This window comes from Furipterus horrens, unplaced genomic scaffold, assembly GCF_987537825.1.
Source record: "Furipterus horrens unplaced genomic scaffold, mFurHor1.1.pri manual_scaffold_3, whole genome shotgun sequence".
Lineage (NCBI taxonomy): Eukaryota > Metazoa > Chordata > Mammalia > Chiroptera > Furipteridae > Furipterus > Furipterus horrens.
Genome location: NW_028327173.1, coordinates 17,942,748 through 17,959,294, shown reverse-complemented (window position 1 = coordinate 17,959,294; position 16,547 = coordinate 17,942,748). Strand labels below are relative to the sequence as shown.

The 16,547-nt window shown below is 45.8% G+C and overlaps 1 protein-coding gene across 2 annotated transcripts in view; it reads left to right on the top strand.

The window, feature by feature from the left end:
• The first annotated feature begins 1,835 nt into the window (after positions 1-1,835).
• The window catches only part of PTAFR (platelet activating factor receptor), a 33,138-nt gene continuing 18,426 nt past the window's right edge, over positions 1,836-16,547 (top strand). Inside the window, exon 1 of one of the 2 annotated variants that reach the window (XM_090268910.1) lies at positions 1,836-1,924. Coding sequence is in view for 1 of the 2 variants with exons in the window: in XM_090268909.1 (XP_090125035.1) it covers positions 13,869-13,971 (103 nt within the window). In the remaining variant the exon portion in view is untranslated. Of the gene's footprint in view, positions 1,925-13,655; positions 13,972-16,547 lie in introns of those variants that run through there. The other variant, XM_090268909.1, reaches the window with a different exon arrangement.

The following is a 16,547-nucleotide window of genomic DNA, read 5'->3' as shown; positions in this document are numbered from 1 at the left end:
TCCTGTCCCTGAAGGTTCAGATCACGGCTCAGGGTGCAATGTGTGTGGTGGGGAGACAGCTGGAACTTTAACAGCCTCCCAGGTTAACTCAACCAGTGCTGGAACATCAGGCAGGGGGAGCCCGTCCTCCATGAGGCAGGAGGTGGGTAGAGCTTGGGGTTCTGTCAGAGATGCCAATGTCCTCACCCACACCTTGTGGCTCAGGGGGCAGCCCTTACTTAAGGTGGGGGTGTAGGAAAGCAGAGCTAGAAAGAGCCCTTAGGCAATTGAACTCTCCTTCCCTAGTTCCTGGTTTCCTCTGGAGTCCCTCCAAGCCTGCTCTGTTCTGTGGCCACCTTGGTGCTTGTTAAAAATTCAGTTAACTGGTGGTCCCACCACCAGCACTACTGGGTCAGTATCTCTCAAAGTGGAATATGAGAAATTGCCTTTTTTAAACCATCATTTTTAACAAATTCTCCAACCGATGTGGAGAAAGGATTTGATCCCCCAATTCTGGGACATAAGGCAGGAGCTTGGGTAAATAAAGTGATTTTCACTTACTGAGTTCCTGTTATGCACCAGGCGTCACACCAGGTATTACGTAGGGAGTAGGTGTTGCTGCCACCGACCCAGGAACCTGAGGCTCAGAGATGCTCCGTGGCGGGCCCAAGCTCAAGACCAGAGGTGGCAGTCAAATCCTGGTCCAGGGGGTTCTTAGAGTTGGTATTTGAGAATGTTCACCTATGCCATGGCCCAGTTTGCTTTTTGTGGGGAACTGCTCCTTGTGGTTTTGGGAATTGTAGCCCAAGCCATGAGCCAGGCTGCCTCCCTCCTGCCTCCCACCCCAGGAAGCCTCTAAGTCTCAACAGAACACTGGAAGACGGGGCAGAGAGGACCAAAGGCCACTCAGAGTTTCCACAGGAATTGGATTTAAAGAATACTTATTATGCTTTGAAGCTTGCTCTGCTTTTCTTATCTCTCAGTTAACTATAAATAGCTGTGGCCTAAGGCCTTTGATTCCTGCTAAGCCCAAACAGGGAGGGTGTGTGTTGTGTGTGTGTGTGTGTGTGTGTGCGCGTGCGTGCAGTCCTAGGCTTTGGACAGAACTATTGTCCTTTGGGTTGGTCAGACAACGAGCCTCCTCAGAACTGGGGGTTCAGGGCAGGGATGGCTGCATTTCCCCATCAGATGGGGGTAGCTTCAGAAGGCAGCTTTTCTGTTTCTCAGCAGATTTGGCATCCCTGAAGGCAGGGATGTCTCTTCCTTGCTTGGGGGCACCTGTAGGCAGGTTATATCATTATGTCACACCCATTGGATGGTGACCTCCTGTGGGCAAGACTGGCTGTGTGTCCCCTCATATAAGGGTGTCTTCTGAAAGCAGCTTTGGGTCTTTTCTATCAGCTTGGGGCTCACTGTAGATGGGACTGTACCCACTGAAGCTTGGGCTCTTGAGGACAGGGCTGGGAGCTTCCCTAGGTCAGAGCCCAGTTTCCCCTCAGACAAGGGACTCAGTTTCTCCCTTCTCAGCCAGCACAGACCCAGCCCTTCCTCCCAGAGCCTGCTCATTAGAGGGGGGCCAGTCCTGAGCTGTTGGCTGAGCTGATATGCAGAGAGACTCCCCGGCTGGATGTGAATATTCCTGATGAATTTGGGATTGGAGCCCCACCCAAGCAGCTGGCTTTTTGGACTTTTGCCCTGATCATCCAGCAGAGCCCGCAGGCAGGCCTCTCCTAATGCTTTATTCCACCGCTGCAGAGCTGGATTAGATCGGAGAGGAAAGTGAGTCACACACCTAGGCCTGGGCTTGCCTTCGTCCTCCTCCTCATTCCCTGCCCAGCTTCCTGAGTTCCCTGAGAAGTCTTCCAGGAAACATGCTCTCAGAGGCCCCCCCCAGCCCCTCAGCTTCTTTGTCACCTCCCAGACCACTGTCCCTGCTGTTTCTCAGGTAAGTGGCTGGTGGCTTGGATGAGAGGATCAGGTTTGGCTGCTTTGTCTAGCTGCCTCTCAGAATTCTTGAGGCTAGTTAGGCTCTAGAGGGGTCTGGAGCGGGGTTATGTCTGACTTCCCTGCCGTCGGCAGCTGCTCACGGACACACAGTCCCCCTTCATCACTCACAGACGCAGCACATACCCTTTCACTCCTCATAGACAGTCAGCATACACAGCCACCAACAGATACAGCATTTCTTCACATCACACAAAGCACAGCCTCATCACCTACACACGCGACTCCGGGCCCTCCACAAACATGCAACACGCAACAGACTTCGGCATCCACAGATACAGCGCATGGCCTTTCACTACGCATAATATACAAACAGGTCCCCAAGATCCTGGGTGCTACTGCTCAGCTGGGCAGGCGCTGGGCCCGGTTAGCAGCACCCATCCCCACTTCTCACCCCTCTTCTACACCCCAGCCCCTGTTGTCCATTGGGGGGCATCCAGGAGCAGAGCCAGAGGTCCCGGCCACATCCTGAAGTGCGGTAGGAGGGACTCCACGCTGCTTCCTACGCCCTGGGACCAAGCACTGGGTGTTAATATAAAAAGCTTGCTAGCATTTATCATATGCTCAGTGCTTTTGCATGTGTTATCTTATTTAATTATATAATACCTTATGGCTATGTTTCCATATAGGCTCAGAGGGGTTAAGAAACCTGCCCAATATGCCATGGCTAGGAAGGAACAATGGGGTTTAGACATAGATAAGTCTGACACCAGAGTCCACCACTTATTTACTTACTATTTTTACTTTTTAGAGGTAACAAATAGCCCTAAAGGAATACACAGTGAAAAGACGCCCTCTGATCCTTGTTCTCCAGCCACCCAGTTTCATTCCCTGGAGGAAACCCGAGCTACCTCTTGGAGACCTCTCTTAACAACTGTTATAGGGTGTTCTGGCCATAATGGTTCCAAGAACAGTGCCCATACTCTGGGGCTTTCCCATGCCCTCCTCTTGCCCCAAGGACCCAGGCAGCTGCCTCTATTTGCTTGGAGGGCTCCTTCCAACTTAAATCCTCTCCTGTCCGAAGTCCTCAGGGAGGTCCCTGCCCTTGAGCCCGTGGGCCTGGAGGCCTGGATCTTCTCCCCCTTATCTCACCCCAGAGGGCCTTGGTCACATCCCCGAAGTTTCCTTTCACGTGACCCCACTTACGAGCAGGGGCTTCTCCCCTGAGCAGTGCTCACTTTGTTGTAGAAAGCGTGCCCAGCTTGGAGAGGGAGAGCAGCTGAGGCTCAGCCCTGGCCGGAGGAAGGAAAGGATGAGGGAGAAGAGGAAGAGGAGAGACGAGACTGAGGACTAGCTGCCAGACACTGTCCTTTACACACCTAATCCCACTGTGACGTGGGGCTGCCATCCCCACTTCACAGATGAAGGATCTGAGGCTCTAGTGGTCCAGTTGTTAAGTGGCAGAGTTGGGATTCAAACCCAAAATTTGAGGGAGGATGAGTAAGTGAAAGAGAGAAGAAAAGAGAGGGAAAGAGTGAGTGAGAGAGGGTCAGAGAGAGAGACTGAGGTTGTGACGGTGAGAACAAATCAAGGATTCAAGGCTCTCAAGATCTGGGCTGGCCATCCAAGAAAGGGGTCTCAGATTTTATAGTAATCCCCCTCCTCTAGTCAGTTTTTAAAGATTTTATTTATTTACTTTTAGAGAGAGGGGAAGGGAGGGAGAAAGAGAGGGAGAGAAACACCGATGTGTGCGATGCCCCCAGCCAGGGACCTGGCCCACAAACCAGGCATGTGCCCTGACTGGGACTCGAGCCAGCAAGACCTCTCGGTTCACAGGCCAGTGCACAATCCATGGAGCCACACCAGCCAGGGTGCGCTAATGACTCTTTCTTGGTTCTATTCATTTGCACTATTTGTCTACCCCTGCGCTTTATCATCCTGTGTTAATTACTGTAATTTATAAAATCTTGATATATGATGGGGCATGTTTTTTGACTTCTCATTTTCCAAATTGCCTTGGCTAATTCCAGACTCATGTTTACACACACACACACACACCAAGCACACACATAAAACAAAAGCCTGTGTACCCACTGCCAAGTTAAATAGAATATTAGAGGTATAAAGAAGCCTCCTTGTACCTCAGTGATCCTGCCTCTTCTCTCTCTCCCCAGAGGTAGTTACATCCTGAATTTATCTTTATATATTAACGCATATGTATTGTGTCCATGGCAGTAATAATGTCATAAAGTTTTAAGAATAGTATCACACTATATTTGTCCTTCTGCAACTTGCTTTTTTAGTTTAGCATTGTTTATTGTCCACGTTATATACAGTTCTGTTCATTTTAATGTATTTATAGAATTAAACTGTAGAAACATACAAATATATATTAATATTGCCAGTGTACCTAGGAAGGATGTGCATATTTTAAATTTTATTTTGAAATTAATTTCCGAAATGATGGTGCCATTTTTAATCTCTTATTACCAGTATTAGAAGAGTTTCCATTGTTCTACATCCTCTACAGTTCTTGAAATTGGCAGACTTTAATTTTTTCCGATCTGGTGGTTGCTTGTTTTAATATGAACTCCTGATTTCCCGAAACATTGATTATATTTTATCTTTCTTAGCACTCGGACTTTTTCTTCTGTGAATTGCCTACTCCTTTTTTGACCCATTTTTAAAACTTTGGCTTGTCTTCAAGTTATTAATTTGTAGGAATTTATATCATATTATGCCTGAAAATTCTTTGATACATGTCTTGCAAATATCTTTTCTTGGTCTGTGACTTGCCTCTTTATTATTTTAGCAGTATCTTTTTTTTAAAGAATATTTTATTGATTATGCTATTACAGGTGTCCCAATTATTACCCCTTTGCCCCCCTCTGCCTGGAACCTCCCTTCCCTCCAGCAATCCCTCCTCCCTTAGTTCATGTCCATGGGTCGTGCATATAAGTTCTTTAGCTTCTCCATTTCCTATACAGTACTATTCTTAACATCCCCCTGTTTATTTTGTACATACCAATTATGCTTCTTGATCCATGCATCTTTTCCCCCACTCTTCCCTTTCCCTCTCCTGGCTGGTAACCCTCCATATGATCTCCATATCTATGATTCTGTTCCTGTTCTAGTTGTTTACTTAGTTTTTTATTTTTTAAATTCATTTGTTGATAGTTATGAATTTGTTGTCATTTCACTGTTCATAGTTTTGATCTTCTTTTTCTTAAATGTGTCCCTTTAACATTTCATATAATAAGGACTTGGTAATGATGAAGTCCTTTAGCTTTACCTTGTCTGGGAAGCACGTTACCTGCCCTTTCATTCTAAATGACACCTTTGCTGGATAGAGTAGTCTTGGTTGTAGGTCCTTGCTTTTCATCACTTTGAATACTTTTTGCCAGTTCCTTCTTGCCTGCAAAATTTCTTTGGAGAAATCAGCTGAGAGTCTTATGGGAACTCCTTTGTAGGTAACTCTCTGCTTTTCTCTTGCTGCTTTTAAGATTCTCTCTTTATCATTAACCTTTGGCATTTTAATTACAATGTGTCTTGGTGTGGTCCTCTTTGGGTCCAACTTGTTTGGGACTCTCTGTGCTTCCTGGACTTGTATCTCTATTTCCTTCAATAAATTTGGGAAGTTTTTCTTCATTATTTTTTCACATAAGTTTTCAATTTCTTGCTCTTCCTCTTCTCCTTCTGGCGCCCCTATGATTCGGATGTTGGTACATTTAAAGTTGTCCCAGAGGTTCCTAAGCCTCTCGTTTTTTTCAGTTCTTGTTTCCTCATTCTGTACTGATCGGCTGTTTTTTTCTTCCTTATGTTCTAAATCATTGATTTGAACCCTAGCTTTCCCTTCACCATTGGTTTTGTGTGGATTTTTCTTCATTTCATTTAGTATAGCCTTCACTTCTTCCCTTATGCATGTGCCATGCTCAGTTATGTCTGTCAAGCCTGTGAGCATCTTTATCACCAGTGTTTTGAACTCTGCGTCTGTTAGATTGGCTATCTCCTCATCACTTAGTTCTCCCACTGGAGCCTTGATCTTTTCCCTCTTTTGGACCACACTTCTCTGTCACCTCAACATGACTATTTCCTCTGTTTGCCTCAGTGTCTTAGGTAGAGCTGTCACACCTGTTACATTGTGATGGGCAGAGCCTTAGGTATTTGTCAGTACGGGTGACCTTTTCACCAGGTTGTGGTGCTGCATGTGGGGGAGGGGTCTGAGAGGGAACAATGTTACTTGCTCAGCACTTGCCACTTTTCTTGTCATTTCACCTGCTTCCCATATGTGATTGGCACCCCATGAGCTGTTGCCCAGGCGATGGTTCCCAGAGTGGGTGGGTTTGTGGGTGTTCTAGGACCAGGCGGCCTCTAAACAAATGGACTCTGCTGAGAGATCAGCAGTTTCTTCTGCCGCCCCAACCCCCACTGGTTTGCACAGTCAGAAACAATGAGGCTTTATTTTTCCCTGGCTGCTGTAACAGTGAGCTACATAGCTGGGATTGCTCCCCAGGTGTCCTCCTGGCTTTTATAATGTGTGACTGCTCTGCCCCACCTACCTGTCTGGATGAGTATTTCTTATTTATGTCTTTGTTTGTTGGATTTCCATGCAGTTTGATTTTCTGGTCATTCTGGTTGTTTTTTGTTTTGAGGTAGATATAATCCTTCGTATGGCTGTGGATGGAGGCCAAGTGTGTCTACGTATGCCTCCATCTTGGCTGGAAGCCCCTCTCTGCAGTATCTTTTGAAATACACAATTTTAAACTTTTTTTTCTTTGTCATGAAAACGTTTTATTAAGTTTATTTTCAGCTTCTAATAACAAATCCTTTCAAATAACCAAGACTTAAGATAGACTGTTTTTCCCTCTAATTAAAAAGAAGCTGTGAAGTACATAGTTCAAGGTTAATATGTTATCTTCACGGTATCTTCAGGAACCTGGACCTCTTTTTATTTTTTCTGTTCTTCCATTTCAGTCCCACGCTTGCATTCCTGTGGTTACCTCTTATTCCAACATAGCTGCTCAAGTCCAGCCATAAGGTCTGCTCAGACTCCCTTCCTCTGAGCTCCCACACTGGGGTAGCAGCTTGAAATGCACCAGTGGCAGAAAGGGAGGAACTGAAGTGTCTGGCATCAAGGTGAGCAGAGGCCATTGTCTCTCTTCTAAACCAGTCCCCCACAGAGCTGGCAAGCTGGTGTCATATATGACTTTATCAACCTGGCTAACACAGTTATAAACTTTGTGTGGTCGGATTTATCCAATTTCTCTTTATTGTTTGTAATTTCTATGTGTTAAGAAAAATTTCCCTACCCTGAGATCATACATATATTCTCCCTTTCTTCCAAAACTTTTAATATTTTGCTTTTCATGGTTAGGTCTTTTTCTTTTCTTTTTATTAAAAAAAAAAAAAGATTTTGTTTATTTATTTTTAGAAAGAGGAGAAGGGAGGGAGAAAGAGAGGGAGAGAAACATCAATGTGTGGTTGCCTCTCACATGCCCCCAACTGGGGACCTGGCCTGCAACCCAGGCACGTGCCCTGACTGGTAATTAAATCAGCGACACTTTGGTTCACATGCCGGGACTCAATCCACTGAACCACACCAGCCAGGGCCATGGTTAGGTCTTTATGCCATTGGAATATAATTCTGGATATGGAGTGAGGATGGGATTGAGATTTATTACTATTTTTTCCCTAATGGATAGCCAGTGATTTGCACCAATATCTGCCCTTCTCTTATTGACCTGTAATGGTAACTCTGTCATATGTATCAAGTTTACATATGTGTGCTTTCTATTTCTGGGACCTCTGTTCAGTTTCTTCAGACTATTTGCTATCCTTTTGTTAATATTGCCCTGCCTTAACACTGTCACTTGATAATAAGACTTAATATATGATAGGGAAAATCCCTTGGTGTGTTCTTATTGTTCATATATCCTGTTTCTTTTAAAAATGTCTCGGCTAGTTTTCGATCTTTGAATTTTCATTTGGAATTTTAGGGTCAGCTTATTAAAGTTCCTTGAAGAATCTACTGGAATTTTTTTCAAGTGCCTTATTTATGTAATTTTTATCCCCCCAGCTTTATTAACATCTATGGGGATTTTGATTGGACTGCCACTGAACTCATAGAATAAATTGGGAAGAACTTACAACTTTAGTCTCATGCATGAACATACTACATTTTCTATTCATGTAGTTCTTATTTAATTATTTTTCAACAATTTTTATAATTTACTGAATCAAGAGGAAATTGTACATCTTGGGTTCTAAAAAGTTATTTACCCAGATGATTTCCTTGCTATTATAAATTGTGTCTTCTTAAAAATCACATTTTCTGTTTATTGATTATGTATAGGCACATCATTGATTTTAATATGTTGATTTATATCTAGAAATCTTGTTGAAGTTTTTGTTGGTTCTAATAATTTGTCTATAAAGTTGTTTTAAGTTTTCTATCTAAACAATCATATTACCTGTGAAAATGACAGTTTTGCTAGTCTTTTCCAATTTTCATAACTTTTTTTTTTTTTTTTTTTTTTTTGGTTCTCATAGTCTTCACAATAGAGTGAGGTACTTTTGATTATTCCTAGTTTGCAGATTAAAAAACTGAGGCTCAAAGAAGTAATTGCCTTTTCCAAGTTCACACAGAGAGTTGTTGGTTTAAATTTAAATTCACATCTCTGATTCTAAAACCCGTGCTCTTTTCCTTATGGTGTTCTTCCTCCCACATTCTCCAACTGTAGATGAGGAAAGGGTTGCTCACAGAAATGGGGTGTCCACACCACTCTGAGTGAAGGACAGGTTGAGAGGGCAGAAAGAAGTTAACAAAGCCTTGATAACAGTTGTTGCAAGAGTGATCTGGGGTTTAGGGTATTGGGGTCCTAATTCCAGTTCTGCCACCTACCTGCTGTGTTACTTTGGATAATTCATCTCTCTATCCTCATTCATTCATTCAATAAACTTTATGGAGGAGCACCTGCAACGTGCCAAGCAGTGTTCTAGATAATGTAATAACAGTCATAAACAAATGAACAAATTCCTGCTCTCAGGCACTTAACAATTCAGTTGGGGAGACAGATAGTGAGCAAAGTAAAGCAGCAAAATATACAGTTTGTTAGATGTGAGAAGTGCTGTTGAGAAAAATAAAGCAGTGTAGGGGCCTAGGGCATGTCGGAAATGGGGTTATTAAGAAAGTCCTCGCTGGCTGGTGTGTGGAAGACAACAGGAAGCCAGCAGGACTACAGTGGGGGGAGCTTTAGGCAGGAGATGAGGTCAGGTTTTGCGGAATTCTAAAGGACTTGAGGTGTTTTGCCAAGGGAGATGGAAGCCACTAGAGGGTTTTCAGTGGAAAGATGATGTGATTTGATGTTTAAGAGGCTCAGCTCACTGCTGTGCTGAGAACAGACTGCAAGAAGGTGCAAGCGTGGAAGCAAGGGGACCAGCGAAGTCCCCACATCCAGGTGAGAGACGATGGTGGCTTGAACCAGGGCCATAGCAATGGAGATTGAGAGACTGTCCGACTCTCTCTCTCTCTCTCTCTCTCTCTCTCTCTCTCTCTCTCATCATTTGAAGTTGAAAGTAAAATTAGTTTAAAATGAAAAATAAGGCCCTGGCTGGGTTGCTCAGTTGGTTGGAGAGTCATCCTGTACACCAAAAAATGTTCCCATTTCGATGCCCTTTCAGGGCACATAATACCTAGGTTGAGGGGTCGAACCCTGGTGGGGACTCATATGGGAGGCAACCGATATTTCTCTTTCTCTCTTTCTCTTCCTCTTTCTCTAAAAGCAATTTTTTAAAAACCCCACATATCCTTGGGTGAGAATTAAAAAGAAATAAAATTAAAAATAGGCTTATTTGGTGAAGGAATCGTTAAGATATCTTATAAATCCAAACATAAGGCAACTCTTTAAATAACAATCTTCTATTTTTCTGATTATAAGATCCCAAGAAGGTTTTTAGGCCAACTGAATATATAAAAACTTAGGGATGGAGATGATGTACTACAGAGTTTTTTTTACCTCAGCAGTATTAACATTTCGAGCCAAATGCATTTCTGTTGTAGGGGCTATTTGTGCAACTGTAGGACGTTCAGCAGCCTTGCTGGCCTCTGTCCACCAGCTGCCAGCTGCCTTGACACCCCTCCCCTCCTGTGCCGGTTGAGACAACCAAAAATGTCTTGAGACACTGACAAATATCCCTGGAAGGCAAAATAGCCCCTGTTAAAACTCAATGTTATATTAAGATGTTTACTTATAAAATTTAATTTATTCCTTTAGTCAGTCACATACTTACATATGTGGGGCAGTAATTTATTATTTTATATATAATGTTTTTTTTCCACTCTCAAATTTCATGAAACCAATTTATTTTAACCCTTTATATGCATTGTTGATGTCAGCATCTTCATTGTTATTGCTGTTTTTTGTCATTTAGCAGTTTTCCAGGGTACATAATTTGTACTTTCTTGTACATTGTATGAAATACAGCACCTAACATGATATATGCTGTAATATAATAAAAGGCTATCACAGGAAAATGACATCCAGAGACAAAATTATCCATTATATCCATCAGGGCAGTTTCCTTTTTCATTGTCATTCTGATCTCTAAAATCCGAACAAAAGCTGAATTACTTTAAAAACAAAACAGAAACTCTTCTTATTATAAAAAATTGAAAACACATACAAGAGTGCACTTAACGGTATAATGGATCCCCATGTGCCATCAGCCAGTTTCAACAATTATCAGCCCATTTTTAAAAATTGAGGTATGTCCCATATTTTGAAGCCAATCCCAATCTAATTTGTATGTATTTCAAAATGATAAAAATTCTTTTTAACATAATTGTGAAACCATTAACTTAACAATTAACATTAATTTCTTAATATAATTGAATACTCAGTGTGTTCACATTTCTAATCGCTCATAAGTTTCTCCCTTTCTCTCTCCCTTCATGCCTTTCTTCCCTTCTGTTTGAATCAGGATCCAAAAAAGGCTCACACGTGACAATTTGTTGCCATGCCGCTTACTTCTCATTAGATCTATAGGTTCTCCTGTCACATTTATGTGTTTGTTCTGCACATTCACTATGTACTGAGTTTGCTGAGTGTGCCCTGTGATCTGTTTGTTCCTCTTCCATATTTCTATAAACTGGTGGTTGAACTTGCAGATTTTCTTTTTCTTTGGCAGAACTATTTCAGAGGCAGTGCTGTGAACTGGGCATGCACAAACTCAACTATTAGAAAAGTTTTCAAACGTACACAGAAATCCTCATATGCCTATATTAGTTTCCTATAACTGCTGTAACAATTTACTGCAAATTCAGTGGCTTAGAACAACACACGTTTATTCTCTTCCAGTTCTGGAGGCCAGAAATTTGAAATCAGAGTGTGCTATCTCTTTCCAGGATGCTAACTGGTGCATATGTCTTTTTTTTTGACATATTTTATTTGATTCGATTTTGACATAGTTGATTTGATTGGTCCAGGTTCCAAACAAGATCCACAGGTTGTATTTAATTTTTACGTCTCGTAAGTCTCTTTCAATCTAGGACAGCCTCCGCCGCATCTTCCCCCCATATGGTTGGCGTGTTGAAGGAACTGGATCGTTGTCCGGTAGAATGTCCTTTTCCCACATTCTGGGTTTCACTGATTGCCTCCTTGCGAGGTCCTTTAATTTGTTCCTCTGTCCCCTGTGTTCCGTACAAACTGAAGGTTAGATCTAGAGGCTTGATTAAGATGCTACAGAGTTGAATATATTTTAAAGTAGAACTGACAGAATTTCCTAACCAAAGGGCTGTGGGTATGAGAGAAAGGAGGAGTCAACCTCAGTTTGCTCGCTTGTTGATAACGATAATAATCTCTGCCTACCTACTCTGCTTATTGATAATCTCAAAAGGCGTGGTGCTATGCATCTGTTGCATGAACATATGTGAGAGACGATGGAAAAACAGGCTGAGCTCAATAGTCTTGGATCTGAATCAGGTGTCTTTGAGATTGTGGCCACCTGGGGGCTGGGTGATCCTGGAGGTCCCTCCTTGATTTGATGTCCCTGCTGGAGTGTGGTGGCTGGAGAACGGCTGAGAAGGTGAAGACAGTTTTGGGAAAGAAGATCTGGGCTGGGACGAAGAGTGAGGGCCTCGGATTTCAGGTGGACGTTATTCATGAAGGTTAAACTCCATGATCATGTTCTCTTGGGTCTTAGGGCACTCAAGGCTCGAAAGGCCTCTAAGGGGGAGGAGGAGATGACCACACTGGGCCTTTTCAAAGTCCCTAACAGGAGGTCCTATGGAGATTTGAGGGGAGTGTGGCTGGTGAGGGAGTGCAGAGCAGTTGTGGCTGAATGAACAGAGGAAGGAGGTGGCTCTGGGCAGGTGTGAGGGGTGATAGATGTGGGCCCCTGAGTGTGCATGTGGGTGGAGGGAGGTAATAGCGAGAGTCTTTGCATGATCCTATGTTTTGAGAGTACATGAGTGTGCGAGGATTATGCACACAAATGGTTTGAGTATGTCTGCCTGTGGGAGATAGGGGCAAAGCTGGAGGAGTGGGCAGATTTCTGGCTCTGTTTCTTAGGGTTAAGGCACGTGTGAAGGTGTTTTGTCCTTTGAGATTTATTTCTGGCTTTGAGAAGGGAACGCAGTAGGTTCCCAGTGAGCCGGAGGAGGTTCCCAGTGAGCCGGAGGAGGCTCGCCCGGACATCCAGGCTGGAGCTGAGGCTGGACCCTGCATGGGGAATCAGCAGCCACGCTCCTGGCTCTGCTTTGCACCTGCCTCTCTGTGGGACCCTGGTCTTGTCAAGACCTACTTCTCTGTCTGTGTAGGGGAGTCCCAGATTGACAGAAGGACTTGCTTCCTTAGACAGTGTCCACTACAATGCCCAGTGCCTTGGAAGTTCAATAAATGACGATTGAATAAATGAGTGGGTAAATGGACTAAAAACCGAGACAGGAAGCTCTGGCCCATCCTTTACTTAAGTGCACACAAAGTCTCCACCCATCAGACTTTTACACACACACACACACACACACACACACACACACTCCCAGACTCACTTCAGTTGCCCACACCTATTCACCCTCACTGCGCCCCCGCGACCCCCACTGACTCCTCCTCAGGTTATTAGGACCCTTCCCCCCACCCCCCAGGCCTGTAGCACTCTGTCCCAGAGTTCTTCAGGCTCCCTGCTTCTCGGTCACCAGGGATGCCCAGCCCAGCCAGTCATGCCTCTGACACAGCAGCTCTCCCGAGCTCCTCCCTTCTCATCCTTTTTATAGTCTAGCTGGCTCTCCCCTTTCTCCTTCTCTCCCTTTCTTTCATTTCTTTCTCTCACGCCCATGCACAGACACACAGAGATGCAGGTGCACACACATAGGCACACACAGACACACAGAGACGCACAGGCACACACACACACAGAGATGCACATGCACACACATAGGCACACACAGAGATGCAGGTGCACACACAGGCACACACAGACACACAGACGCAGGTGCACACACATAGGCACACACAGACACATGCTCACTGTTTGAACTGCCTTGGTTTCTGTCCTTGTAACTCCTCATTCCTCTCATGCGCACTCTGTTTATTCACATTTTTCTGTCTTTCTCCCTCCGTCATTCATGTCGTTCCGACTCCCTCCCTCACTCTGTTTTCTCTGTCACTCAGTCACTCCTGTCTCCTCCTCTTCCTCACTCTCATGCTCAGCCTCCCTCTCTCTTGAGCACACTCACTCATTTCTTGCTTTCTCTCTCTTGCCTTTTCTCTCCCTCACCCCAGCTCCCTGGCCCGGTGGCTGCTGCCCCCGCCCCACGCTGCCCTCGGCTCTGTGAGACACTTCCCACCAGTGTCCCGGGCCTGGGTGTCCCAACTGGGAGGTTCCTGTGGCATCTGTCAGAGGGGCCCTAGGGTCACGGCATTTCCTCCCGGGGGTGACTGGGCAGTGGCATGCTCTGTTTCCTCACTTCTGCAATTTCCACAAAGCACGGAGCCTGGGTCTGCGGACAGAGATACTCAGATCCCGCAGCTGCAGCCGCTGTCCCTCATCCAGGTAAGGGGGGGTCTCAGCCCTGGCTTGCAAGGGGGAGGCATATACAAATGTCCTCAGGAGACCAAGGTGATGCCTCTAGACTGTGGCAAAGCAAATGGTGGTTCTGTTTTCAAGGAACTGTTTTGGCATCTTCCTTGGGCCCAGAGTCTCGTGTTTACAAAGAATTCCTCGTGATCGAAATTTCCCAGGGAATCCAGCTCCCCTCTTTGGTTCTCTGAGGCCAAGGCAGTGCTGAAGTGATCTCAGCGACCTCACTGGGAGGTGACGGTGGTGCTGAGAGCAGGGCACCTAGATCTCGGGGAGCCGAATGCCACGCACTTTACTAGCTGCGTGACCTTGGCTAAGTGGCACTCCCTTCCCTGCATCTCAGACTCCTAAACTGTTAAATGAGGGTAAGGCCATCTCCCCAGCAGGATTGTTGGGAGGGGTAAAGGCTCTGGTACAGGGCTGGGGACTTGGGGACTTTGGAACTCACTAGATGCTAGGTCTCCCAGTGGGTGATGGAGACAACCTAGTGAGTGGTGCAAAGGGCCCGGCCCTCAGCCAGTTTTCCCATCAGGTCCCAGGTGGTAAGAACAGGGCACGGGCTGGTACCGACCCCCCCCTTGATGTTTCTCTGGCACAAGGTGAACCAGGGCTGCTGCACAGACACTCCCCTGGGAAGAAGGAGGGAACCAGAGGTTTCTCTCCAGGCATTTGGGCAGCTCTACTTTAGCTCTGACTGAATACGTAGCTGTGTTCCTGGTGCTTGGAGTGTGTGTGTGTGCGTGCGTGGTGTGTGTGTGTGTGTGTGTGTGTGCGCGCGCGCTGGGGGTGAGTGCTAGGGAAGAAAAATAAAGAAGCGAATGTTCTCGCCTTTAGGTACTGAACACAACACCAAGGAAAGTTGTCAGCCCCAGAGGTGAAGAAATGGCCCTGGGCCTGCATGGGGCACCAGGGTTTTGGTTTCAGCTCCTGCTTACAAGCTGGGACCTTGGGCAATGCAGGAGCCTCACTTTCCTCCTTTGCAGATTGGGATTTAAAGTGCATAAACCCTTGTGGGTTAATGGGGAGCATGAAGGAAGAGGCAGGGTGGGCAAGTGCATTGTTAATCGTAGGATGCTGAACGAACATGAACCACTGGGTGGTACTACTAATGCTACCGATCCTGTAATTCCTACAGCAAATGCCTTAAGGATGAGGAATTTGTTTGATTCATTGTTTTATCCTTACCCTCAGCACAGAGTTTGGTGCCCAGTTTAATCTTAGAATATGAATTGAATAGATGAATGGTAAAGAGGTATGTTGAACTTGGAAGACAATGGACAGCGAGCCAGAGGCCTAGCATCTGGTCCCAGCTCTGCTCCTGACACAGTTGTCAGCTTGGGCAAATCCTTTCTCTTCTCTGGACAGATGGGGACAGCTGCCCAAAGAAGGTTTGGGTAAGGAACTGACAGTCTATGGCATTAATGACCAAATGCGCCTCCAGGACTGAGTTTCTGCTCCTGATTGGTACTGGAGTAGGGTTGGAGGTATGAGGAGAGGCTGGGGTCCTGTCTGTCCTTTCATAGGGAGACCTTTGCAGAGAGACCTGCTCCTCTCCAGGCCTCTGAACAAGGCCTTGTTGAGGAGAACGAGGTGGTCCTCTTTTTCAATGGCAGCCCTGCCTTCCCCAGACTGGTTCCCCCCTCCTTTCTCCACAGGCGGGCCCTAGGAGGGCACAACAGTGAGCTAGAGCTTAGGAGCACGCCCTGACTCTCCTGGGGCAATGTGAGCTAGGAGCAGAGCTGGTCCCCAGAAAGGCAAATGTTGGGCCCCGGGTCAGCCACCTCTCTCACCAGGTTCCTTGGCAGCCTGGTGGGAGGGGAGAGGAGCCTCTGGCATATGTATGTGTGTCCGTGGTGGTGTGGAGTGCACTGGGGAATTGCTCTGGCTATATCCACATGTGCCTCGAGAATGTTCAACCTGCAAGTGGGCCTGGTGCAGCCCAGCAGTTCACAGAAGAAGGACCATCAACGTAACAAGCTGAGAAGTTAATTTCTCTCTGTCTGTTCCTTTCTTCCCTTGTGTCTTCAGCCACAGGGAATCCAGAGCCAGATTGTGTGTGTGTGTGTGTGTGTGTGTGTGTGTGTGTGTGTGTGTGTGTGTGAGAGAGAGAGAGAGAGAGAGAGAGAGAGAGAGAAAGACAGAGTCAGAGACAGAGACACAGAGACAGAATGGGTGGGGAAGGACCACCACTCAGCAGCCCCTCCCACCCCCTTAGTTCTACAGGAGGGGGGCCTTCAGGGCCTGGGTTTGGAGTTGAGCTCAGCTGGCTGATGGGAGAAGCACGTCAAAAATTTCTGCGGATCCTTTTACAGTTTTTCAAGTCCACTTCAATTTACCAAGTGCTTTACAATTTGTCAAACCCTCTATCGCTCCCCCAACTCTTACTTCCTTTTTACAACAGCACTTGAAGTGGGAGTGGTACCCCATTTTGCAGATAATGATCCAAAGGCTCAGAGCTTGAATAGACTCATGATGGTGAGTGGTTGGCACTGCTCAGGCCGCAGATCCCAGTTCCTGCCATTTCCCTTCAGCAACCCCCGGTGGCTGTT